General features: G+C 40.7%; 3 protein-coding genes across 17 annotated transcripts in view; 2 read left to right on the top strand and 1 right to left on the bottom strand.

Moving 5' to 3' along the window:
- The window catches only part of SERAC1 (serine active site containing 1), a 104,443-nt gene extending 79,614 nt beyond the window's left edge, over window positions 1-24,829 (top strand). For 4 of the 6 annotated variants that reach the window (XM_067011093.1, XM_067011094.1, XM_059083537.2 and 1 more), the window contains exon 17: window positions 1,449-6,708. In XM_067011093.1, the coding sequence (XP_066867194.1) occupies window positions 1,449-1,585 (137 nt within the window). In that variant the 3' untranslated portion in view covers window positions 1,586-6,708. Of the gene's footprint in view, window positions 1-1,448; window positions 6,709-10,767; window positions 11,560-23,810 lie in introns of those variants that run through there. The other 2 variants (XM_067011097.1, XM_067011095.1) reach the window with 2 other exon arrangements.
- On the top strand, window positions 7,893-8,557 carry LOC131768008 (small ribosomal subunit protein eS6-like). Its single transcript, XM_067011102.1, has one exon. The coding sequence runs from the start codon at window positions 7,963-7,965 to the stop codon at window positions 8,491-8,493; it is 531 nt and encodes a 176-aa protein (XP_066867203.1). The 5' UTR covers window positions 7,893-7,962; the 3' UTR covers window positions 8,494-8,557.
- The window catches only part of SYNJ2 (synaptojanin 2), a 96,743-nt gene continuing 90,639 nt past the window's right edge, over window positions 18,810-24,913 (bottom strand). For 5 of the 10 annotated variants that reach the window (XM_059083532.2, XM_067011084.1, XM_067011083.1 and 2 more), the window contains 3 exons: window positions 23,877-23,985; window positions 21,926-22,077; window positions 18,810-20,367 (listed from right to left, as the gene is read on the bottom strand). In XM_059083532.2, the coding sequence (XP_058939515.1) occupies window positions 19,630-20,367; window positions 21,926-22,077; window positions 23,877-23,985 (999 nt within the window). In that variant the 3' untranslated portion in view covers window positions 18,810-19,629. The other 5 variants (XM_067011088.1, XM_067011092.1, XM_067011086.1 and 2 more) reach the window with 3 other exon arrangements.

Genomic DNA, 24,913 nt, shown 5'->3' with positions numbered 1-24,913 from the left:
CTTTCCTCCTTTTATTTAACTGATTAGACAGCAAAGGTTAATTGGCTAACTCTGCCTTAGCTCTCAACAGTGAAATCTGCATTAAGGTAAGAATACAGAGCTTTTCTATCAGCTAGATTAAAAGGAGCATTTCATGTAACAGATTGAGAGCCGCCTGCAGGAACCTTAAAGAAATCAACTAAAGGTGTGGAAGCTTAGTAAATAACTGGAAGATACATGGGGAATATTCAAGCGACAAAGATTTTGAAGGAAAAAACTAGTGTTAAAGTTCAATGTCTGCCTAATCCTGGGACTGAGGGAAATGACCAATACCCGATGCTGCAGAGCACGGTAGTGTACCGTAGGCTCTTTGAGGGCAGGGCCCAAATCTCAGTTCTCCTTACAGCCTCCTGTGTTACTCTGAACATAATAAATAGCCCATACATTTCACTCCCTGAAACGCTTTCCCCTCAACCTGGCTAACTCTTTAGTTTGCTTCTCAGACCCTTTTCTGACCACTTCGGGGGCTGGGTCAGGTGCTGTCCTGGTAGCACTCTGCCATTCCTGAGAGCTCCTGGCAGCCAGGCATGGTGCGTATCTGGAGCGCCTGCCAGATGGTTCTTCTGTCTGCATACAAGTTTTGTCCTACTTCATTATTTATTATCTATGTAAAATGAAAAAGGCTTGATATCCTGTAGTGGAATCTGAAGAGACTTTACCTTAAAGCAATATGCCATAGGGTGAGGAACTGCTTTTTGGTAGTTGAAGAACCTGAATAGTTCAAAGAACGGTGGCCATTTTTTTTTTTAAGATGACTTTGGGAGCTTAAAGCAAAATTAATATTGTGGACCAGCTGCTTGGTAGTGACATAGCCTTGTCATAATTCTGTCCACACCTTCTTCTGTGTCACCAGGTGGCCTGTCTTCCTTCATACCCACCAGCTGCACTTCCTCACCTGGCTGGCCTCACTAGTACCTCCTGTCACTTCCATCTGGGTGGACCTGGTCTCAGGCACCACAGCGTCTCCTTCCCTGGCAGAGTGAGCGTGGCGGGTCGGGTACAGAAGGGGCTCCACGCGAGGCGCTCCCAGTCGTTTCATCAGGGCAGGGAGCTCAGTATCGAGTTTCTAACATTAGCTCCAGAAAGAGAAGTGGAATAACTTAGTAATAACCTGCAGTGTGTAAGCGCTTTGAAGGTGACAGTGCTCAGGCTCTATTCACTACTGACTTAGGAAACAGGCAGCACACACACAGAACGTATGAGAAAAGCGTACGATTATAATCACACCTACTGAGACTCCATTCTCAGGTGATTAGTCAAATGCAGTTTAGTTACAAACTTTATCTCTTAGAAGAGGTTCTCTATCACAACCAAATCAACATTTACAACTACCCATTTGGCCTCTCACTGTTGACAGGGGGAAGCTTATATTTTTACTTAAATTTTATTGACATTTTTGTTTTATTCAGATCTAGGCATTGGAGATCTAATTCCTGTGGATGTTAACCATTTGAACATTTGTAAGCCAAAGAAAAAGGATGCTTTTTTGTACCAACGTACCTTACGATTCATCCGTGACACTTTAGCCAAAGACCTGGAAAACTGACAATTGTCTTCTTCTGTTTTCACACATGAACACAGTGCAAGAAACGTGGTGTTCTCTCTTTTTAAGCTCTATGCAGTCACGCAAATGTAGTCATTATGGCATTCATGTGGCCTGGAGTATGCTGCAGGCAACAGAATATTGTTCTGTAAAACACAAACCCAGAAGTGGCGATCAAAGAAAGAAGGGCTAGACTGGATTCTTCTGATTTAAAAACCTTCCATATGTGCCAGTCTATGTTTTGCAATGTTGTCCCTGGTGATAGGGAGCGAGCTGCTATGGCTAAAGGATGTGATCTGTGACTCTTGTCATCTGACTGTCCCTGGCTCATGCTGGGAGCAGCACTGATGGCTTCTGAAGGGAGCGCCATCACCGATTTATCACAGAAATGCCTGCTGGAGGGTGCCTAAAATGGAGAGAGAACGAACTAGGACATAAAGACTCTGTTTGGGGTCAGCGTTTCCATGTGCTGTAAGTTTTTAAAACTTGTCAGCGTAAACCTTTGTGTAACATGTTAACTTTGTTACACGCCTTGTCATCCATGGGTCATTTCCTTGTAAGTTTTTATTTTCATATTGCTGAGAACAAATATTTCTCTTTTTAAAAAATTTCTAGCCTATAATAATTCTTTCCAGACTATAGCTACCTATACTTTGTTTTTCCCAGATAAGAATAATAAATCCATTACTGAGCAGAGTGTGAAATAAAACTATTCTAAGCCATTATATATATATTAGCAATACTTAATATGAAGATTCTCAGATTATTTTTAGCTAAATAAAGTATACCATTATTTCTTGCTCATTAGGAAATGGTATTAATTGGTCTCCAGCATGTGAGAAATAGGAAATCATAGTGATGACTTTAAAAAAAAATAACAGCATTATTGAGATATAATTCACATACCATAAAATTCACCCTTTTAAATGTACAGCTCATTGATTTTTAGTGTGTTTACAGAGTTGTGCAACCATAACCACTATCTAATTTCAGAACATTTCATCATCCCTCCAGATAACCCCACACCCATTAGCAATCACTCCTCCTCTCCTCTCCCCCAGCCCCTGGTAAACACTAATCTTCTTTCTGTCTCTATGGATTTGCCTATTATGGACATTTCATATAAATGACAAGTTTTTTAAAATTTACAATACGTGGCCTTCTGTGTCTGGCTTCTTTCTCTTAGTATAATGTTTTGAAGGTTCATCCATGGTGTAGCATGTATACATGTAGTAGGACTTTGTTCCTTTTTATGGCCAAATAATATTCCATTGTATGGATGTACCACATTTGCTTATCTGTTCATCAGTTGAGGGACATTTAGGTTCTTTCAATGTTGGGGCTGTTATGAATAATGCTGCTGTTAACATTCATGTACAAGTTTTTGTGTGGACATGTTTTCCATTCTCTTGGGTATATACTAGGAATGGAATTGCTGGGTCATGGTAAGCTTATGTCTACCATTTTGAAAATGATGGACATTTGTGGAATGGGATAGTCAAAGCTAAAAGGAGTACAGCCTCTGAAGGTAAACTGGGGGCATCAGTAAAACTTAACAACATTTAATTGTTTAATTATGCAAAAACCTAACAAGTGACTTAACTACCTGTTTTGTTATGTAGCTATAGAGTGTGCTAGTTAGCTATCAACAATAAATTCTAGCTAATGGGATCACGTGGGGAGAGGGGTGTAGATAGGCTTGGTTCGTTTTCCTTTTCTGTTTTCCATGAACCATGGCAGATGAACCATGGCTGAAACATCTGTTCATTAACTTAGAGTAATGAAATGAACCCCCACTTTGTAAAATCTCAATATAGCCATTATAAGCTGTGCTTTAAAAATAAGGTCTGGGAGAGAGAACCAGTGTACTTCTGAATGACTATAGCTTTTCAGGCAGGTCACTTACCATTTCTGTTCATTCTGTTTATGAAATGGATATGATGTATACAGATTCACTTCATCAGTCTTATAAGATTTAAGTCAATGATGTTTTAAAAATAGTCATCACTGAAAAACTCTAGAACACAAAACATATACATTTGAAATAGTTTTAAACTTACACCATCAGTAAAATGGTTCTCCTAGTTCAATCAGCCTTGTTTAAATATCCTTTCTGGAAAAAATTTCAAATGAAGCTTCCTATTACCTTTCCCCTCATGGGAAAAGTCTCTTTAAATGATCTATCCAGGAAGGAAATAAACAATATAGGTGTTAGCAGACTACTGAAAGCAAGCTGTAAATAAAATTCAGATGAAAAATTAATTATCCTTATCTATAAGTCCTTTACTTCTTTCTGATTACACTGTCAATCCTAAAAGTTAAGGGCACTGAGTCCCCCCTTTACTCCAGTGTTTAAATGTCACCATAGAGAGAGTCAGACTACAAACAGAGTATCATGATGCCTTTCTTGACTCCATCTCAACCAGTCACCCAAGGTCACAGCAACAGGCATAATATGGTGGAGGACGTGGCCCTCTGCTCAGGTCGGGGTGCCCATGGTAGTGGATGCCAGCACTGGTTTCCTGTTGTTGAGAAAGCACAGTCACAGAGTGACGTGCGTATCTCTTTTGAGCCTGGCTCCTAATTTACATTGCCCCTCAAATTATTTCTAATTCCTAATATTTGACTTTTAGGCATACCCTCCTGAATTTTCATCTCTTTGTAATATTAAATATGTTAATGTATGGTTTGGCTTTTATTGACATTTGGTATAAAAATTATGTCCGTGAAAAAAATTTAAACATGTTCAATAAATGCATTTTAATGTACTCAGTACAACTGATTGTGCCCTTATATTAGATGTTGAACACTCCCAAAGCTAAGCACTTAAAATCTATTAGAAATGTATTGTATAATTATAAATTGCCTTAATAAAGCAGAAGACATAAAAAGGCAGTTTAATATCCAAGAAGTTTCCAAATTTAGAAAAAGCCATTTTGGTAAAAATTCCAGTTCTTAATCCACTTTTAGCTTGGCCTTGGAGTTTAGAAACAGTGTCATGGAATTCAACACCTGGTTCCAAAGTTTGGAAACACTAAGCTTACTAGAACCTTTGATTTTTAATTTAATCCAAACTATTTCAGGATTGTTAAAGCTAATTCATAATAAAAGCTGGATAAGCACTGATTCCTAGGATCATTGGAGAGTGCTGGATATGAATGTAATCTCTGAGCATAAAAAGCGTTGGGTATGTATACATCTAGATAGGTCTTAGACTATTTTGACATCTGGGATTACCAGATTAAAACATTTTTGAGAGTTCTGGACCAGGATGGTGACATAGGAGGCTCCTGAACTCGCCTGCCCCACAGACACCAAATTTACAGCTACACGTGGAACAGCTCCCGCAGAGAAAAATTCAGAAACTAGCTGAGCAACTCTTACACATTGGGTGAATGAGAAAATGCCCATGTTGAAATGGATAAGAAAGACTGAGACATACCGTCACCACAGATCTCACCCTTGGCACGGTGAGATACAATCAGGAGGGAACACACAACTCCCAGCTTCTGCCTGAGGAGTGAAGGGCTTGGGCCCAACATCCAGTGCCCCAACTTTCAAGTCTTCCACCCGAAGGATGGGCCGCCCCCCACAAAACACCCAGCTTTGAAAGCCAACAGGGCTTGCATCCACAACACCCACAAGACGATAGCAAAGAAAGAAACAGTTCTAAATGGGCTTGCAAGGACTCACAGTGGCTCTCCCCGCAGGGCTCAGCACAAGGGCAGCAGACAGAAATGCCCATCTCCCAGCCTTTTCCTGAAAGATGCCCATTTGCTTATATTACAAGCTGCGGCCTGAGGGTCAGGCTTCTAATTTAGCACACATCTAGAGGATACTGGGGACCAGGGAGGCTGGTGGTTCTGTCTCTGCATTCTCCCTCTTGCCCACTCGAGGTTGCTGGTGTCTTCCTGGAAGGAGCTTCGACACATCTCTGGTGCCCTGGCTTTTGTGGCTGTTACCCAGGGAGTGCACCTCTTGATTACTTGCCTCTGATGGCCAGCAAGCCTTGTGTTTGTGGATCCCACAGGACTGTACAAAGAAACAGTTCCATCCCCCTATTGCTCAGCACAGACGGAGCAGACAGAAACACCCATCTTCCAGTCTTTCCCTGGAAGGGTCTATTTGTATACTTGAAAAGCTGCTGCCTGAGGGTCCAGTTTCCAATCAGCCTGCACCTAGGTACTGCCTGAGAATGTTCCCTTTGGAACACTGAGAGGTCTTAGCAGAACCTCAACTCCCAGGAGCCACTAAGAACAAAGAAGGCGGTTCAGACAGTCACAGAGTTTGAGAGATAACCAATCCTTTTCCTACACGAGACCAGTCTGTGAAGACTGGGGACTTCCCTGGTGGCGCAGTGGTTAAGAATCCGCCTGCCAATGCAGGGGACACGGGTTCGAGCCCTGGTCTGGGAAGATCCCACATGCCGCGGAGCAAATGAGCCCGTGAGCCACAGCTACTGAGCCTGCGCTCTAGACCCCGCGAGCCACAACTACTGAGCCCGTGTGCCGCAACTACTGAGCCCATGTGCGGCAACTACTGAAGCCCACGTGCTCTAGGGCCCGCGTACCACAACTACTGAAGCCCATGCACCCTAGAGCCCACACGCTGCAACTACTGAAGCCTGCGTGCCTAGAGCCCACGCGCCACAACAAGAGAAGCCACTGCAATGAGAAGCCCGTGCACTGCAATGAAGAGCAGCCCCTGCTCACCACAACTAGAGAAAGCCTGAATGTAATGAAGACCCCCCCACACACAAAAAAAAGACTGGGAGAGGTGGCTATTTTATCTAATGTACAGAAGCCAACACAGAGAGTCAAGGAAAATGAAGAAACAGAGGAATATGTTGCAAACAAAAGAATAAGATGAAACTCCAAAAACCTTAATGAAATGGAGATAAATAAGTTCCAAATATTGGTCATAAAGATGCTCACCATGGTCAGGAGAGTAATGCATGAATAACGTGAGAATTTCAGCCAAAACACAGAAAATATAAGAAAGAATCAGAAATCAGAGCTGAAGAATACTGAACTGAAAAATGTAATAGAGGGGTTCAATGGCAGACCAGATCATGGGAAAGAAAGGACCAGCAAACTCAAAAAGAGGGCAGTGGAATGCATCCAGAGAACAAGAAAAAAAAAAGAATGAAAAAGAGTGAAGATAGCTTAAGGGACCTATGGGATACCATCAAGCAGACTTGATACTTGCATTATAGAGGTTCCAGAAGGAGAAGAGAGAAAAAAGAGTCAGAAAGCTTATTCAAAGAAATAAAGGGTAAAATCTTTCCTAAGCAGGAATCCCAAAGGGTTCCAAATAAGATGAATTCAAAGAGCCCCACAAACTTTGCTGTACACTGGAAACTAACACAACATTGTAAATCAACTATACTCCAATAAAAATTTTTAGAAAAACAAAAATACAAAGCCCCAGGGAATTCCCTGGCGGTTCAGTGGTTAAGACTCCGTGCTTCCACTGCATGGGGCACAGGTTTGATCCCTGGTTAGGGAACCAAGATGCCACAAGCCACAGGGCAGGGCCAAAAAAAAAAAAAAAAAAGAGCCCCACACTGAGACACATTATAATTAAACTGTCAAAACAAGGAGAGAATCTTAAAAGCAGCAAGAGAAAAACTTGTTATTTACAAGAGAACCCCATAAGACTACCAGGAGATATTCTGCAGAACTTTTGCCGGCCAGAGAGGAGTGACACAATATATTACAAGTGCTGAAAGAAACCAAGAATACTCTACCTGGCAAAGTTGTCTTCAGAGTGGAAGAAGGGATGGAGTTTTTCAGACAAGCAAAAGCTGAAGGAGTTCATCACTACCAGACCAGACTTACGAGGAATGTTAAAGGGACTTCTTCAGGCTGAAATGAAAGGACACTATTTAGTAACAGGAAAACATGAAAGCATAAAGCTCACTAGTAAATGTAAATACAGATGGTCCCTGACTCACAATGGTTCAACTTAATGGTTTTTCAATTTTATGATGGTGCAAAAGTGGTGTGCATTCAGTAGAAACCATTCCAAATTTTGATCTTTTCCTGGGCTACCAATATACGGTACGATACTCTCTTATCAGCCACATGATCACAAGGGTAAACAACTGACACACTTAAAACCGTTCTGTACCCATACAATCATTCTGTTTTTTACTTTCAGTATTCCATAAATTACATGAGATATTCAACACTTATTATTATAACATAGGCTTTGTGTTTGATTTTGCCCAACTGTGGGCTAATGTAAGTGTTGTGAGCACATTTAAGGTAGGCTAGGCTAAGCTATGATTTTCAGCAGGTTAGGTGTTTTAAATGCATTTTCAAATTACAACATTTTCAATTAACGATGGATTTATCAGGATGTAACCCCGTCATACAATGACCCATGGCCATGTCTGCCTGCTACTAAGTAAGAGGCATTCCTATTACAGATCAAGGAGGACTGGAGAAAGAAAGCACAGATCTGTACAGGGTTGCACTGCAGTTGTCAATCTGAGTGTTCTCAATTTGGTCATCATAAAAAAAAATGGGGAGAAGGATATTCCTGGACTCATTAATACTACTGTGCCTTGTCACCTGGGGCCCAAGAGAGTTGGTGGAATCCAGAAACTTTTCAGTCTCTCTAAAGAAGATAGCATTTGCCCATATGTTGAGAGAAAGCCCTTAAACAAAGAAGGTGAGAAACCTGGGACCAAAGCACCCAAGATTCAGTGTCTTGTTACTCCACATGTTGTGCAACACACACATTGGTGTATTGCTCTGAAGAAACAGTGTACTAAGGAAAATAAGGAAGAGGCTGCAGAATATGCTATGCCTTTGGCCAAGAGAATGAAGGAAGCCAAAGCAAAACGCCAGGAACAGATTGCCAAGAGATGGAGGCTGATGTGTCTGAGAGTTTTGACCTCTTAAGTCTTGAATCCAGTCAAAAATGCAATGTTCTACAAGTAATGAATAAATAAGATCAGACATCAGAAAAAAATTGTATAGAACCACAAAAGACCCTGAATAGCCATAGCAATTTTGAAAAAGAAAAAGCTGGAGGCATCCCTCTTCCTGATTTCAAACTACATTTCAAAGCTATAGTAATCAAAACACTATGGGTTGGCATAAAAACAGACAATAGATCAATGGAACAATATAGAGCACAGAAACAAACTCATGCACATATGGTCAATTAATTTATGACAAAGGAGCCAAGAATACACAGTGGGAAAAGGAAGGTTGGGAAAACTGGACAGCCAAATGCAAAAGAATAAAACTGGACCACTATCTTACACCATACATAAAAATCAACTAAAAATGGATTAAAGACTTGAAGTTAAGACCTGAAACCATAAAACTCCTAGAAGGTAACAAAGGTAAGCCCCTTGACACTAGTCTTGGCAATGATTTTTTAGATTTGACCATAAAAACAAAGGTAACAAAAATAAAAATAAACAAGTAAGACTACATCAAACTAAAAAGCTTCTGCACAGCAAAAGAAACCATCAACAAAATGAAAAGGCAACCTACAGAATGGGAGAAAATATTTGCAAATCTTATATTTGATAAGGGGTTAATATTTTTAAAATATGAATTCATTCAACTCAATAGCAAAAATCAAACAATATGATTTAAAAATGGGCAGAGGAACTGAATACTTTTCCAAACAAGATATACAATGGCCAACAGGTACATGAAAAAGTGCTTAACATCACTAATCATCAGGGAAATGCAAATCAAAACCACAATGAGATACCCCAATACATCTATTAGAATGGTAAATGTAAATCAAAACCACAATGAGATACCCCAATACATCTGTTAGAATGGTAATCATCAAAAAGACAAAGGAGGGCTTCCCTGGTGGTGCAGTGCTTGAGAGTCCACCTGCCGATGCAGGGGACACGGGTTCATGCCCTGGTCCAGGAAGATCCCACATGCCGCAGAGTGGCTAGGCCCATGAGCCATGGCCGCTGAGCCTGTGCATCTGGAGCCTGTGCTCCGCAACGGGAGAGGCCACAACATTGAGAGGCCCGCATACTGCAAAAAAATAAAATAAAATAAAATAAAGACAAAGGATATCAAGTGTTGGTAAGGATGTAGAAAAAAGGGAACCCTGCACACTGTTGGTGGGAATGTAAATTGTTGCAGCCACTATGGAAACCAGTACGGAGGTTCCTCAAAAAATTAAAGAACTACCATATGATTCAGCAATCCCACTTCTAGGTATATATCCAAAGGAAATGCAAACAGGATATTGAACAGATATCTGCACTCCCATGTTCATTGCTACATTATTCACAATAGCCAAGGTATGGAACCTAAGTGTCCATCAATGGATGAAGGGACAAAGAAGGTGCAGTATATACATACAGTGGAATATTATTCAGCCACGAGAAAGAAGGAAACTCTGCCATTTGCAACATGGTTGGACCGTGAGAGCATTGTGCTAAGTGAAATAAGCCAGACAGAGAAAGACAAATACTGCATAGTATCACTTATATGTGGAATCTGGAAAAAAAAAATGTCAAACACATAGAAAGAGTGGTTGCCAGGGCCTGGGTGAGGGGCGGGATGGGAAATGGGGAGAGGTTCATAAAAGGGTACAAAAACTTTAAAGCTGAATAAGGTCTGAGGATCTAATGTAAAACATGGTGAAATGGTGGCTATTGTTGATAACGCTATATTCTATTGTATAATTGAAATTAGCAGAGTATAAAACTTAAATGTTCTTATCAAAAAGAAAAGAGGGCTTCCTGGTGGTGCAGTGGTTGAGAGTCCGCCTGCTGATGCAGTGGACATGGGTTCATGCCCTGGTCCAGGAGGATCCCACATGCCGTAGAGCGGCTGGGCCTGTGAGCCATGGCCGCTGAGCCTGCGCGTCTGGAGCCTGTGCTCCACAACGGGAGAGGCCACAGCAGTGAGAGACCCACGTACCGCAGAAAAAGGAAAAAAAAAAAAGAAAAAAAAAGAAAAAGAAAAAATGTGTGCAGTGATTGATGTTTTAGTTAACTAGATGGGAAGTATTCTTCCACAATATATACATATATCAAATCATCACAATATACACTTTAAATATCTTAGTTTTATATACCTCAATGAAGCTAAATTTTAAAAATTTTAATTAAAATTTAACACATTGAAAGCTTCTAAGAATTTTATTGTTTATTCTCCCTCAAGTCCATTTCTGCTCTATTTCAGGTAATTCATTACGTTTCATTCAAGCAAGACCTTTTTCAGTAGTTTTGACTTCTCCTCCCCACATATGATTAATTAGCAAATGCTGTCCACTCTACTCCAAAGGTCCCAGAATCCTTTTCCACTTCTACTGCCCAGACTCCAGTTCAGATTTTCACATTTGGCCTGGACTGTAATACCCTCCTAATTGGTTCTTCATCCTGGATAAAACAGAACTGTAATTCAGTGAACACATTTTGAGTACTTATGCACCAAGTGTTGCTTTATGTAAGAATACAAGGTAGCTTTATTCGCCATATTTTAGAGATAGGAAAACCAAGCATTAAACAAAAAATTCATAAGACTGGCCCAAAGTCTCAAAGCTAGTGAAGAGTTAAGGTTAAATCCAGGTTTTATTTTAAAAGCTATGCATGTGCATTGCAATACAGTCACAGAAAGTTTCAAACATTAACTTTGAAAACTGACAAAAAGGGACTTCCCCGGTGGCACAGTGGTTAAGAATCCGCCTGCCAATGCAGGGGACACAGGTTCAAGCTCTGGTCTGGGAAGATCCCACATGCCGCGGAACAACTAAGCCCGTGCGCCACAACTACTGAGCCTGCACTCTAGAGTCCGTGAGCTACAGCTACTGAAGCCCGTGCACCTAGAGCCTGTGCTCCACAACAAGAGAAGTCACCGCAATAAGAAGCCCGTGCACCACAACGAAGAATAGCCCCTGCTCGCTGCAACTAGAGAAAGCCCGTGCGCAGCAATGAAGACCCAACACAGCCAAAAATAAATAAATAAGTAAATTTATAAAAAGAAAAAAAAGAATACAAGGTTGAAACATCTTCAGAAATAAGAAAATATTCAGTGACTTAGATTTTACAAAATGCCAAAAGTAGCTTCTCAAAAGAAGGCTGAAATTAGATTAGCTACAACCAATGATAATTAGTGAACTGGAAGAGAGGTCAGAAAAAACTATCCAGAATGCAGCACAGAGAGACAAAAAAGATGGAAAATACAGAAGACTAAGGATATTGGCAAGTAAGATGATAACAAATTCTATGTTTCATTTGAGTACCAAAAAGAGAAGAGAAAAAGCATGTCCCAGAGGCAATATTTGAAGAGATAATGGTTGAAAAGTTTCCAGAACTGATGAAAGGCACCAATCCACAGATTCAAAAAGTTCAACTAATTCAAAGCAGAGCAAATAAAAATAAATTCACATCTATACACAGCATAGTGAAACTGCAGAAAAGCCAACACAAGAGGAAAATCTTAAAAGTAGTCACAGTAAAAAAAAGTGTAAAGGAATAACAGTTAAGATCGCTACTGTTGAGAAGTCATCAGTCAATGGAAGCTAGAAGACACCTGCAGTATTGCCAAAAACCACTCCCACCCTAGAATAATACATTCAGTAAAAATAATAAGTCATTTAAAATATTAAGATAAAATAGATATTTTATATAAATTAAAACTGTACCACCAGCAGACCTTCATTAATGGAAATGTTAAGGGATGTACTTCAGGTAGAAGGTAAATGAATGATCTAGCCAGAGGTGCTGAGCTTCAAGAAATGTAGAGTGAAAAGAGAGGCAACTATTTGTATAAAATAAATAAACAGATTGTATAAAACAATAATAATGTCTTGAGTAGGTGTTAAAATATGTAAAATTAAAACACACAGTAACTACAGTTGGGATGGTATAAATGGAGTTAAAGTTTTCCAAAGTCATCACATTATGCAGGAGGAAGGTAAAAATAATGATTAAATTCTGAAAGTATAATGTTAATAATACATGTTGTAATTTCTAAAATAACCAATAAAAATATAACCAACAAAAATAGGGTATAATGACTTCCAAATTAGGAGAGGACAAAAAGAGGAATGATAAAAATTCAAAAGAAGGCATGAAAGACGGGAAAAGAAACAAGAAACAGATAGTAAAAAGAGAAAGCGTAAGACTGGATGTTAAATTAGAGCCTAAATATAGCTTATTACATTAAATGTAATGGACTAAATACCCTAGTTAGAAGATAAATATGCCAGGCTAGATAAGAAAACAACACTCAATTATATGCTGTTTATAAGAGACCATCTGAAGCATGAGGGCACCAAGAGGTTCAAAATAAAAACTATAGACAGTTTACTTTCCTGGTGAACTCTACCAAAAATTTAAGGAGGAAATAATTTCAATGTTATCATACTCTTTCAGTTAACAGAAAAGAGTGTACTCCCCAACTCTTGAGGTTAGTATAACTTTGATACCTAAAACACACAAAGTCAGCACAAAAAAGAGAAAGTTACAGGCCAATCTCACTTAATAATATAGTTGCAAAAATCCTAAACAAAAATATTGACAAACTAAGTGCAGCAATATTTTAAAAGATAATCTGTCCAAGTTAGATTTATACCAAGAATGCAAGTTTGTTGTGCATTGGAGAATTGATCAGTGTAATTCGCCATATTAACAAACAAAAGGAGGAAAAAAATCAGTCATTTCAGTACACGTAGAAAATATCTTTGATAAAATTTAACCACCATTCATGAAAAAGATAAATTTAGTAATCCAGAAAGAGAACTTCCTTAATATAATAAAGGGCGTCTAAAGAACAAAAAACAATAAACATCATATTTAATGGCAAAAATATTAACATTTTCCCTTAGAGCAGAAGAGTAACACAAGAACGCCTATTACCAATGTTTTGATTTAACGTTGTACTAAATGTCCTAGCCAGCTCTGTAAGGCGAGAAAAGGACATAAAAGTTGCAAGGATGGGAAAGGAAGAAACAAAACTCATTATTTGCAGGTTACTGTCTACAAAGAAAATCCAAAGAATCCACATACACCATATTTTATCAATTTAAAGACACATTAAATACATTTAACATCTCTGTGGCTGGGCTACACCTCACAATAGATGAGTCATAATTAAGTTGGAAGCCTTCTGGCTTAGTCTGTTCAGGCTGCTATAACAAAACACCACAGACTGGGTGGCTTACAAACAACAAACATTTATTTCTCACAGTTCTGGAGGATGGAGGCCCAACAAGAAGACAGCAGCATTGTCACTTTCTGGTGAGGGCCCTCTTCCTGTTTCACAGCTGGGACCTTCTCACTGTGTCCTCACATGGTGAAAGGGGTGAGGGATCTCATGGGGTCTCTTTTATAAAAACACTAATCCCACTCGTTAGGGCTCTATCGTCATGACTTAAAACATCCCAAAGGCTCCACCTCCTAATACTGTCACCCATAGGGGTTAAGTTTTCAGCATATGAGTTTTGGGAGGAAACAAACATTCAGACCATAGCACTTTCTTAATACCTATGTGGGAAAAGAATTCAAAAAAAGAGTGGACATATGTATATGTATAACTCATTCACTTTGCTATACAGCAGAAACTAACACAACATTGTAAAAAAAACTATACTCCAATAAAAATTAATTTTTAAAAAGAATAGTATGTAAATGTGTATCTCATAATTGATGGTATACTGAAATACAGTAAATTGTTAGATTTTTATGATAGTTTATATAAAAGCAAGGTTGTTTGATGCAGTCAATACACAAAAAACTTATATTTAAGCACACTAGCAAAAAATAGCAAATGAATTTTAAAGTAAGAATTATTGTTAACTGTTAGATAAAACCATGGTATTAAGGTTATAAAAGAAAATGTTATTTAGAGATAAGAAAGTATTTATGAGTCAAATATGATAGCAAAATTTAAAAAAAAATTTCAGCAAAGGAAAAAAATAAACCAAATATATATAACAAAATGTTAAATTACTATTAAATCCTGGTGATGGATATATGAGAGTTCAAACTATTCACTCTGATTTCATGTATGTTTGAAAAATTTTACAAGTTAAAAACTTTGAGAAACATTAATGAAATACTTAAGTGGAGAAATATACCATGTTCTTAGATTAAAGGGTCAATACTGTACAGATGTCCATTCTATTTTATGATGTCCCAGTAAAAAATTCCAATAGGTTTTAGTTTTTAAATAGGACTTGATGAATTGATTCCAAAATTTTTATATGAAAATGCTAAGGATCAAGAATAGAAGGGCTTGTTTTGCCACATATCAAAGAAATAATACAACATGATATTGACACAGAGATTGACAGGTAGACCAGTGGCACAAGAACAGAGAGCCCAGGAAGCAGAGACTCCGTAATAGCAGTGTGAGCAGCTAAGGAAACCTCCCCCCCAGAGAAAGAGATTATTAAACTCGTCAAAGGTAGCAAAGGCAATCATTCAAATGTCTAGAGATTGATCAAAAGACTTAAAACAAATTGAGAAGGCTTTTATTCAACAAAATCTAAGGATTCTCAGTAAGAACAATGGGAGGCCACTGTATTAGAGTTAGAACTAGAGCCTGCACCCCTCCCCTGACAGAAGTGCCTTCCACAAAGACCTGTTCCATTGGGGGACAGTGGAACAAACACATTGTATGTCACACAACACACAATTTTTACCCTACAACTAAAAAACATTTTTATTTTGTATTGATGAAATCACTAGAAAACTCAATCCTGCACTTGACCATGGAGCAAACCTCAATAAATTTTAAAACGTAGATGTTTATCTAGGCCATATTCTCAGGTCATAATCCAACAAAATCAGGAGGAAACAATTTTAAAATGCCAAACAAACTCTTAACTATTGGAAAATTGCACAGTCTCCCTTGAATCAAAGAGAAACTAAAAGCGAATTACAGTCTAGAGATTAATAAAAAAGGCTATTTCATGCTAATATGTGTAGGGTGCAGTTAAAGTTACAATCAGGGGAAAATATATAACTTTAAATGTCTTTATTGTTAAGCAAGACTAAAAATAATGAAACCCAGTGCTAGCTTTAATTAAGAAATTAGGAAAATAACTAAACAAGTAGTAGAAAAGGATGCAAATTTAAGATAAGTTGAAGTTAATGAAAAATGTTTAAAAAACCGACATAACAAAATAAAAATAAACAATAGAAAGGATATACAAATACCAATGTTGTTATTTGAAAACACCTTGAGAAACCCAATTAAGAGAGAGAGAGCAATGGTTTGTTATTTAATAAATGGTATAGTATAACTATCACTGAGGAGGATGTTGGACCCCCGACCTCACACCATTTATAAATGATGTTCCAGATGCTCTGAAATACTGCTATTAGCCCAGGCAAAGCCTGTAATCTTAAGCACGCTAACACTCAGATTTATTTAGGTATTTTTGCCACCTACTACTTCTATTATCTATAAACTGATAAAAATCCTAAAAATAAAATCCTAAACTGTCATTTAAGGTGCTCTGAAATTCTTTCCCATCGGCTCATTCTTTCCATGTACATAAATCCACTTTGCTACATGTCGTATTCTTAATCCTCTTCTCTCAAATCTCCCCTGGCCCTCTATTCAGAATTAATCACTCTCTCATTTGTACTCTCCTACCTCATGGAGACAGAGGTGATTATATAACTGCAAACAGTTTGCCTTGTATGAGAGTGAGTTTCAATCCATGACCTTGGGAAAGGAAGGTACTGTAACCAGCCGTTTCCTTCTTCCCCATCCAAGTCCCAGGCACTCAGATTAAATGAATTCAATATAGTCCTTACTGCTCAGGAAGGACTGGGCATCTTTATGATGTGGAGATTGTCAGTATATTCTTATTCCTGAAAGGCATCAGAGAACATTTATGACCTAAATTTTGTCTATTAATTAGCTTAGAACAAACCTAGACAGAACTGGAAGACAGTTTACTCCTTGCTCCAGTCTTCTATGAAGTAATGTACTCAAGCCACCCCCGCAATCTAAGTTTGCTATAAGATCCTATAGAAAATGAATCCCAGCATCTCTCAACATTATAGCATAAAGTTATTATATATGTTATGGCTGTGGTCCCTGCTAGCAGCCTTCAACTCATAAATTCTGAACCAAATTATTACTTTTATGTTGCTTCAACTTAATTTGATGGTTGAAAAAAGAAACAAAACCAAAAACTCAGAGGAATAACTAGTAATCGCATTTCATCCAGAATAAAAGGCTAGCCAAGGAAGATATCCCAAGGTTCTCTTCATATCTGAAAAGAAATAAGCCACATTAAAAAAAATAATAATAAAACATTTTAAAAGTTTTTTTTTTTTACAATTTCAGTACAAATTATCACTTCAAATAAACATTAGGGTTTTTATTCATTGCTAGTCATCCAGTAAGATCCAATAAGTAATTTCTGCAGTCCTTTCTAATAGAATTACTTCATTATAAAGCAAATGTTTTAATACATTACCTTGCTTATACACAGGTCAGGAGAATTTTAAGTGTCGTGAAATTCAACAACTTTAAACTTTTACCGGACTTGCTTGGGCAGATGTCCTTGTTTCAATAATTTACTGGAACACATTTTTTTTAATTGGCAAGAAGTCCGGGAAGATTATACTGTAAAAAGATAATCTAATTGGGGTCAGGGAGACAATGCCGAATTGTAAAGTCTGTGCCTAAAATACTGTGGTGAACTGTAACACCTTACACAACAGTAATGAAATAAACTGCAAGGTCACAATACAAAGGCTGGTGTGGGAACATCAAAGAAAGATTAAAAATAAAAACCACAGAAAGAAATCCCCGGGATGGCAGCTGCTGCTCACTGTCGAGATTATTCAACCAACTCTACTGTTAACCTAGGAAAGATACCCACTGTTGAGCACTGATTTAAAAAATAAGGCAATTCCAATTGTCCTTTTTTTTAAAAAAAGTGAACATAAGTACAAGAACCTTATATATTATCAACTCACAATCCAGTCTCTGTTATTCATTAAATCTCAACAGCCGTGAGCAAGTAATATTCATTTCTTAATGTTAAGCTACTTGTAATTTTTCCTGTGACCTGCCTCAATACAGTTGTGTGTGTTAATACTTACTGTCAGATTCTTAAGAACGATTTGTGTGATGAACACCTATCTTAAATGAAATTCTGTTCTGTGTACCACTTATTGGCTATTTGCTATCTAGAACAAAGAAGAAACATGAAAATTAAGCACTGGAAGCAACTTTTGTGGTGCTTACTTTCCCCCTGCTTTTCTGACTCACTGTTACATAGATATACCTTCAAATTCACCTCCTTTTTAGTAGGAAAAGAGGTTATGGAGGAAAGAGTGTTTAAATTAAGAAATCTTCAATTCCATTCCCAACCATGCCTTTTAGAAGTGACGCGAATCCTGGTAAATGATTTACCTTTCCAGAGCCTCTTACCCGTCTTGCTTCCTTTCTCCTCCTAACGCTTTCAAGGATCACGTTGTTTACTTCTTGCATTTCTCAGAGAGGTAAAAATGATATAAAGCATGTAAGTGCTAGCGAAGGTGTCCTAATCAGCTAAGGCTAAAAACACCATCTTTTACTACTGGTTAACTACTCGTATTATCTATTTATCTCTATGGGTCACTAATATCTTTTTCTTTTATTAGTTTTCAGATGAAATGAGATACAGTTTTGTTTTTGTATAATCTGTAATGTATCTTGATAGTGGCAATGAGAGTTAATTCGGAGATCCCAGAGGTCTGATCAGTAAAAGGAGCCTCTGCCATCCTAACCATTAGCTTTGAGCACAGGAACGCCCTGGCCACATCAGGGATGACACAGAACCACTGCTGTATAATTCTATGACATGAAAGACTCCTAAACACTGTACGTGGCACACTGAGATTTTGCCGGTACATTTCTTATTGGCAAAATTAGGACATCTGCTCCAAATGAGTTCTAGGCCTTATAACAGTCTTTTAAAAATGTAAAGCAGTATGGTGATGTCTTTTAAAAAGACTGAACAGGTAAGAAGTGGTGTTGGGAATGTACAGGAAAAAAAAAACCTAATAAAAATGTAGATAAGCTAACTTGAGAATATCCTGAGGTTTCTTATACATGGGGACATGTGGTAATTAACTTTCCTTCCTGAAGCCACAGCTAGGTAGACCGGACTGAAACAAATATTCTTCAAATTATAATAATGAAAATCAGGACTTGTATGTACCAGTATGCGTTTTCACATTTTGTGCTTTTTCTGAATATGGAATATAACGGAAAAAGAAAGACATGAAGTTTTATTTAATAGGGAATAGAGAGTGTGTAAAAACTGGTAGCACACCAGAGCTCAGGACTGTAGCAATTTACGGGACATGCAAAGTCTAAGACATGGTGCCGGAGACGTAGGCCGTGGGAGCTCAGGTGAAGTTAATGGTATATGCTCCGGAACCAAAGCAGGGAATGACGCCATCTCCCCCAGGACGCACACATAATCACGGCCACTACACACGTGCATAAATAAACATAAAGGCTCCCAGGCATGTACAGTCTCATCTTTTGGTTGACCTATTTGCTGCTTCCTACTCTGATATCTTTTTTAACCTGGTGTCAGCGGCCAGGTCCAGCTCTGAATGGTCCCAACCACCTTTGAGTGGAATCCTTACGTTATTCCTCAACCTTCAGGGGGGTCACCAAAAAGTTATTGCAAATCTGTAAAATACAAACAATATTTTTTAAAAAACTCACCACATACATACATAACTTGAACAACCGTTTAAAATTCAATGGGAGGGAACTTCTTGAGCATTATGGGCTAGATTCTCTTTCCTAAAACCCGTATGCTGAATCTACCCGGAGGTTTCTCACACCCTGAGAGGAAACTTAACATGCACGAGTCTGGAATAAAACATATTTTGGTGGCTGAATAATTTACTGAATAAGAGACACAGTTTTTGTAAACTACACAAGAGTATCAATGTTTTTTCAGTGTGCCTTTAACTAGATGTCTCTTTCAACTGGGGAGTTGAGACCAGCGGGCTTTCCCCTGTTAAGGTGAGGCCAGCGGGAGAAGGCACACATCCTGCGGGAGTTTCCCAGTCAAGTTTTCGCCAGTGGGTCAAACACCCGCAGCACCGTCCTCTTGTCCTTGTCACCGGTTGTCACCCAGTGACCGAAGTCTTTTTCTCTGTGCTCCAGTGGCGGCTCCTGGGCAGGTGAGGCACTGACTTGCTGGGGGGCTGCGTGTGCTCTTCCGAGGTTCCTGTTCCCCGAGTCCAGGGGGTCAGGGCTCTTGGGAAGCCAGGAGTTATTCAACAGGTTACGGTGGTGGAAAAGGCTCCAGAAGGGATCCTGATAATCCTGATAATCACCGAGGAGGGGGGCGGCCTCTGACTTCGTGTCCTTGGTGCCATCAGCCTCAGGGCTTGCAGGTGATGAAGGGCCAAGGAAAGCCGGCTGGGGGAAGAGTGCGCCCCCAGCAGGCAGGGCTGCGGGGGGACAGTCGCTGCTGGGGCTGCTGCAGGGGGGCCCCTGGAGAAGCTGGCAGTTGCTCTGCAGCACCTGCAGGTGAAAGGCCGCCGGCGCCGACTTCTTCCTCCGCGGGGGCGCCTGGGGCACGAGGGGCGGGGCCTCCGGAGAGGGCGGAGCCGCCACGGTCGGGGTCTCGTCCGGCGGCGCTGGCTTCCCGGAGGCAGCGGCACCTTTCCCGGGCTGAAGTGTTCTCGGTTTGGGAACGGGAGGGGCTGTCGCTAGAGGAGGGGTGTCAAGGCTCGTCTCCGGGGGCCCGACTGTAAAATGGACGGCCTGATGCCCAAACTGTTCTTCTGGTGACGCGGGCTAAGAAAAGGCACGACAAGAGCGTCAATAAGCAGCCCGCCCCGGGAAGCTGGGAATCAGAGCACACAGACGCTGTCCACAGGCGAACAGAGGAGGGACAAGCGGACATTCTAGCAAATTCAGGATTTGAGAATGTCTGGGACGCGGGGGTGTGACCAGGCAGGAAGGAGCATGGGAGAAACACACGTATCAAGGAGGACCAGCAGGTCAGATGAAATATGAGTGGGAGCTTTCAAACCAGGGCCACTGTGAATAATCTGAAACAAGTTTCTGTTACCTAGGAAACGGGCCGATGCTCTTCCTTTATTAACAGCGAACCTCTCTGAAAACTTTTCTTCGAGGCCGCAGCTTTGATAATTCAGTCTGTACCACACTAAGGTGAAGCAGCTCATGTCACGGCATTAAGCTAACAGAAGGACAAATGGGTATACTTGCTCCTTGAATCTTTGATATTTAAATATAGAAGAATGGAAAATTTCATACAGGAACTTCACTTCCTTGGTTCTGATTCAAAAGGATCACAAAGAAAACAACTGCATGAGGCCAGAGGAAGCTTTTGTACACACACGGCTGGCTGTCGGTAGCTTAAGCATCCGCATTTCAGTATTTCCACTGGTTCCTTAGAAAAGTAGCTGCACAAACAACCCTTTCTCCGACAGCCTTTGACTGCAGCTCCTGTGCAGTGGGTGCGGAAACTGAATCCGTTTCTGCCCCTGGCTTTGAAGACAAAGTGAGAATAGAGAAGAGGAGGAAAGAGGTCTGTTGCGTAAGGAGGCGTGGAAAACAGGCAGATGAATGTGCAGATGTGGGACAGCGAGCAACCCAGAAAACACAAAGCAGGCTCTGCAAGAACCACGCACCCAAACCACGCTCATGCTTTCTACAGGTGGAAAAGCAGCCACTCTGTAATGACCAGCCAAGGGATTACCCGGTGTCCGTGACTGGCACACTGAGCTCAAACGGAAGATCCAGATGTCTCTAGAGGTGCCAGTCTTTGGGCTGCTACTGTCCTGACAAACTCATGTCTTTGAAGCAGCAAGCAAGGCTGAGAAGCTTGAGAGCGAGAGCAAAAAACAATCTGCAAGAAAAGTGGCAAGAAAAGCTGTCGAGCCTCCAGGGTCCGGGGCCGCACAAGCGCTTGTCAACGTGGCCAATCCAGGAACCGGTGATTGTTTTTCTAATGCAAATAAAAATCTGAACAAGTCAAACCGTGGGCATAGGACACAGACCACACACAAATGGGAATCACTGGGACACTTGGAATAAAGCACCCCACGGTGGCTCGGTTTGGGAACTGAAATGGAACATTTGGGCAGCGTGACACCGCCAAGCTGTTCCTGTTTGGGTGAGAAATTCCCAATGTTTCTGCTCAGCTTGAGCCAAGAAGCAGCAGGGATGCGAAGAAGAAAGCGATTGCTGGGCATTTTCCTCAAGGACGGGGCTGTGTCTGGGACTCGTGAACGTGTATAAAGAGACGAGACCCATCGAAGACGTCATTCTTATCTAACAAGACACCTGAGCAACCCAGGAGCAACAGGCTTGTACAAACAGTTCTTACCTTTCCGGTCCTCCTCAAGGTTGGCTTCTTGATGGCAGGAACTCTGGGTGCAGGCCGACGGGGCAGGAGTGGGGCCACAGCCGCTGTGGGCTCTGGTTTGGAAGATCCCTGGTCCCTCAAGGCTGTGGCATTTAGGGCTTCTCCTGGGGCACCTGAAACATACAATTGCACAGCTAAAGTGTAAAGGACAAGGCATCGAACTATCCTTATTCTAAGGATAATTTACTAATGCAATGTATTTCTTTGCTATCTAAAAATAAATCTTTGAAGGTTGTCAGGACCAACCAGCTAGGTTTGGCCCCCAGTTTCTCACTCTCACCTTCTCAACAGGTCTGGTGATCTAGGGTCTGTGGAGGGGAGGGTCAGTGAGGCCCTGACATCACGTGCAAAGTTTAACGTGTCCCTGTGTTTCTCAGGGTAGATGATGCAAAACTCAAAATCTCAGCAGGGCCCATGACCAAGAAAATGTTAAGGTGGGACCCTGGGTAGATTTCAAACCTCAAACCTCTGCATCTATAGACTTTAAAAAAAAAAAAAAAAAGCTTTACTGCAATATAATTCAGATACCGGAAAATCTACGCTTTTGAAGGATATAATTTGGTGGTTATTAGTGCAGTCGCGAAGTTGTACAACTATCACCACTATCTAATCACCGGAATACCTCCCGTCACCCCAAAAAGAAACCCCACACATTCCCATAGCAGTCACTCCCCACACCCTCCTCTCTCCAGGCTCTGGAAACCACTGTAACTTTCTCTCTGTATAGATCTGACTATTCTGGACACTGCACATAAATGGAATCACACAATACAACGGCCTTTTGTGTTTGGTTTCTTTCACTTAGCACACTATTTTCATGATTCACCCGTGATATAGCATGTGTTAATACTTCATTTTTTTATAGCTGAATAATATTCCATGGTATGGATATACCCCATTTTATCCATTCATCAGTTGATGGACACTTGGGTTGTTACATCCATACAATTTGAGTTATTTTTTTTTTTTTGCGGTACGTGGGCCTCTCACTGTTGTGGCCTCTCCCATTGCAGAGCACAGGCTCCGGACGCTCAGGCTCAGCGGCCATGGCTCACGGGCCCAGCCGCTCCGCGGCACGTGGGATCTTCCCGGACCGAGGCACGAACCCGTGTCCCCTGCATTGGCAGGCAGACTCTCAACCACTGCGCCACCAGGGAAACCCTGAGTTATTTTTTTTAATAAAAAAGAAACCACGGTGTTATCCTACAACAGTGTTTCTCAGCCTCTTAATCCATGCCCCTCCTTAAATGTTGTTTGGGAATTCCAAATAAATTAAATACCTGAACTATAAGCAAATCAGGTAACTGCAACTGCATCTGGCTTTTCAGAGGGCATAATTTTCCCTCTTCAAAAGAGATTCTAGTATAAAATTGCAACAAAAAAACCAAAAAATGTTAATAACCAGTGATTTTGAAAGCACAGAGGAGATTCCAAGTTAAAACATGGTTAACGTGGGTTAGGTGAAGTAACAGCAACAAAAAATTAGCAGGCAGTACAGCAGAGAAGAGGTCCCTGCCTGACAGTAAAGAATCTACAACTGCTGGCCATTTAAAAAAATAGATGTTTTGCCTGAAAGAGGACGCCTACCTACCTATCTCCTTTTACAGAGCCAGCAGAATGAGTGAGTGCCTGGAGTACCAACCTCTTCTAAAACTCGTTTTTGTTGATTTCAGTCTCTCCCTTAAGTGCTGCTTAATAATCTTGGTATTATTTTTACACACTTACTGAATTTTAAATATATCGTTTTAAATGGACAATAAGTCTTAGTAGCTGAATTTTATAAAATGTTGCTAAAGGGTACTTTCATTGAATACTGCCTCCGGAAAAAAGTGTTTTTCTCTTCTAGGCCCCTTTTAGTAGGAAGATGAAAAGAAAAGCAGAATTGGCAGGAGAGCCCCAGGGGAACACCCACCTCCTCCGGCTTCCAGGAGACACCGGATTGCTGCTTCCGCCTCCTGAGCGTTGGTAGTTTTGATCTGCTTGACGTTATAAGGCTTACTTATCCCAGTCCTAGCTTTGGGCTTGAGGACAAAATCAGGAAAATAAGCATATTAGCACAGGTAGGAAACAGCCTCACCTGGTGAGTTCTCTGCCTACGGATCTGTAAAGGAGCGTGAAGTTGACAGAGCTCCTTCAGACGGTGATTAAAACACAACTTCAACCCAAACCGCATCCCTCAAGCCTCTTCCCCCCGCCCAGCACTCACATATCAAGCGTGGGGGGAACACAATAAAGTTTAGACGACCCTCGTCTCCTAAACTGGACGATTCCAGGATTTTGCAATGTGAACAAACCATCCTCTATCTTTATTTCAATAACCAGGTAAAAGCCAGAAAGCATAGTCAGAAGCCACCCCTTCCACGGTCCAGCGGAGTCATTAAAACACTTTTCCAGATGTTTTCTCAAAAGTGCTCTTTCTACCTCTTCATTTTTCTGCCTCTTAACTGAGACCTCTGGGTCGCCTTTGAGAACCTGTTTTCATTACTACAAACCACTGAGGTCGAGTCAACCGCCTACTCCTGCTGTGACCGTGACCATCAGCTGGCCCAGCTCTACACGCTCTCCTGGGACACGTTACCTTCCACCCAGCCCCCCGCTGCACCTCCCCCTCCCTCACCTCCAGTCCGTTGACCTTCACCTACCATCTTCTTTAGATCTCACAGCCATCTTCCAGAACTCCCCGCCTCCAAAACCCTACACCACTGTTAGGATTACTAATGTCCCTACTGCATTATTTAGGCCCCATTAGATCTCTTTTTAGCCTCTTCTCTCAACACAACTGATCTGAACTTCTTATCTCCCCTTCTGTCAGCCCCTGCTCTATACACCAAGGTCAAAGGCAAGCATTGGAAGGGAGAGAAGCAGGTGGGTCTGGAAACCAACAGTCCCTCCCTGAAGGGGCACTTGGGAGTTTTCATCAAACGTGATTTTTCTCTCTCACGCTCTGTA

This window comes from Kogia breviceps, chromosome 13 (genome assembly GCF_026419965.1).
Source record: "Kogia breviceps isolate mKogBre1 chromosome 13, mKogBre1 haplotype 1, whole genome shotgun sequence".
NCBI classification, from domain to species: domain Eukaryota; kingdom Metazoa; phylum Chordata; class Mammalia; order Artiodactyla; family Physeteridae; genus Kogia; species Kogia breviceps.
Note: the sequence above shows the minus strand (reverse complement) of the source record. Positions and strands in the feature narration are given on the sequence as shown.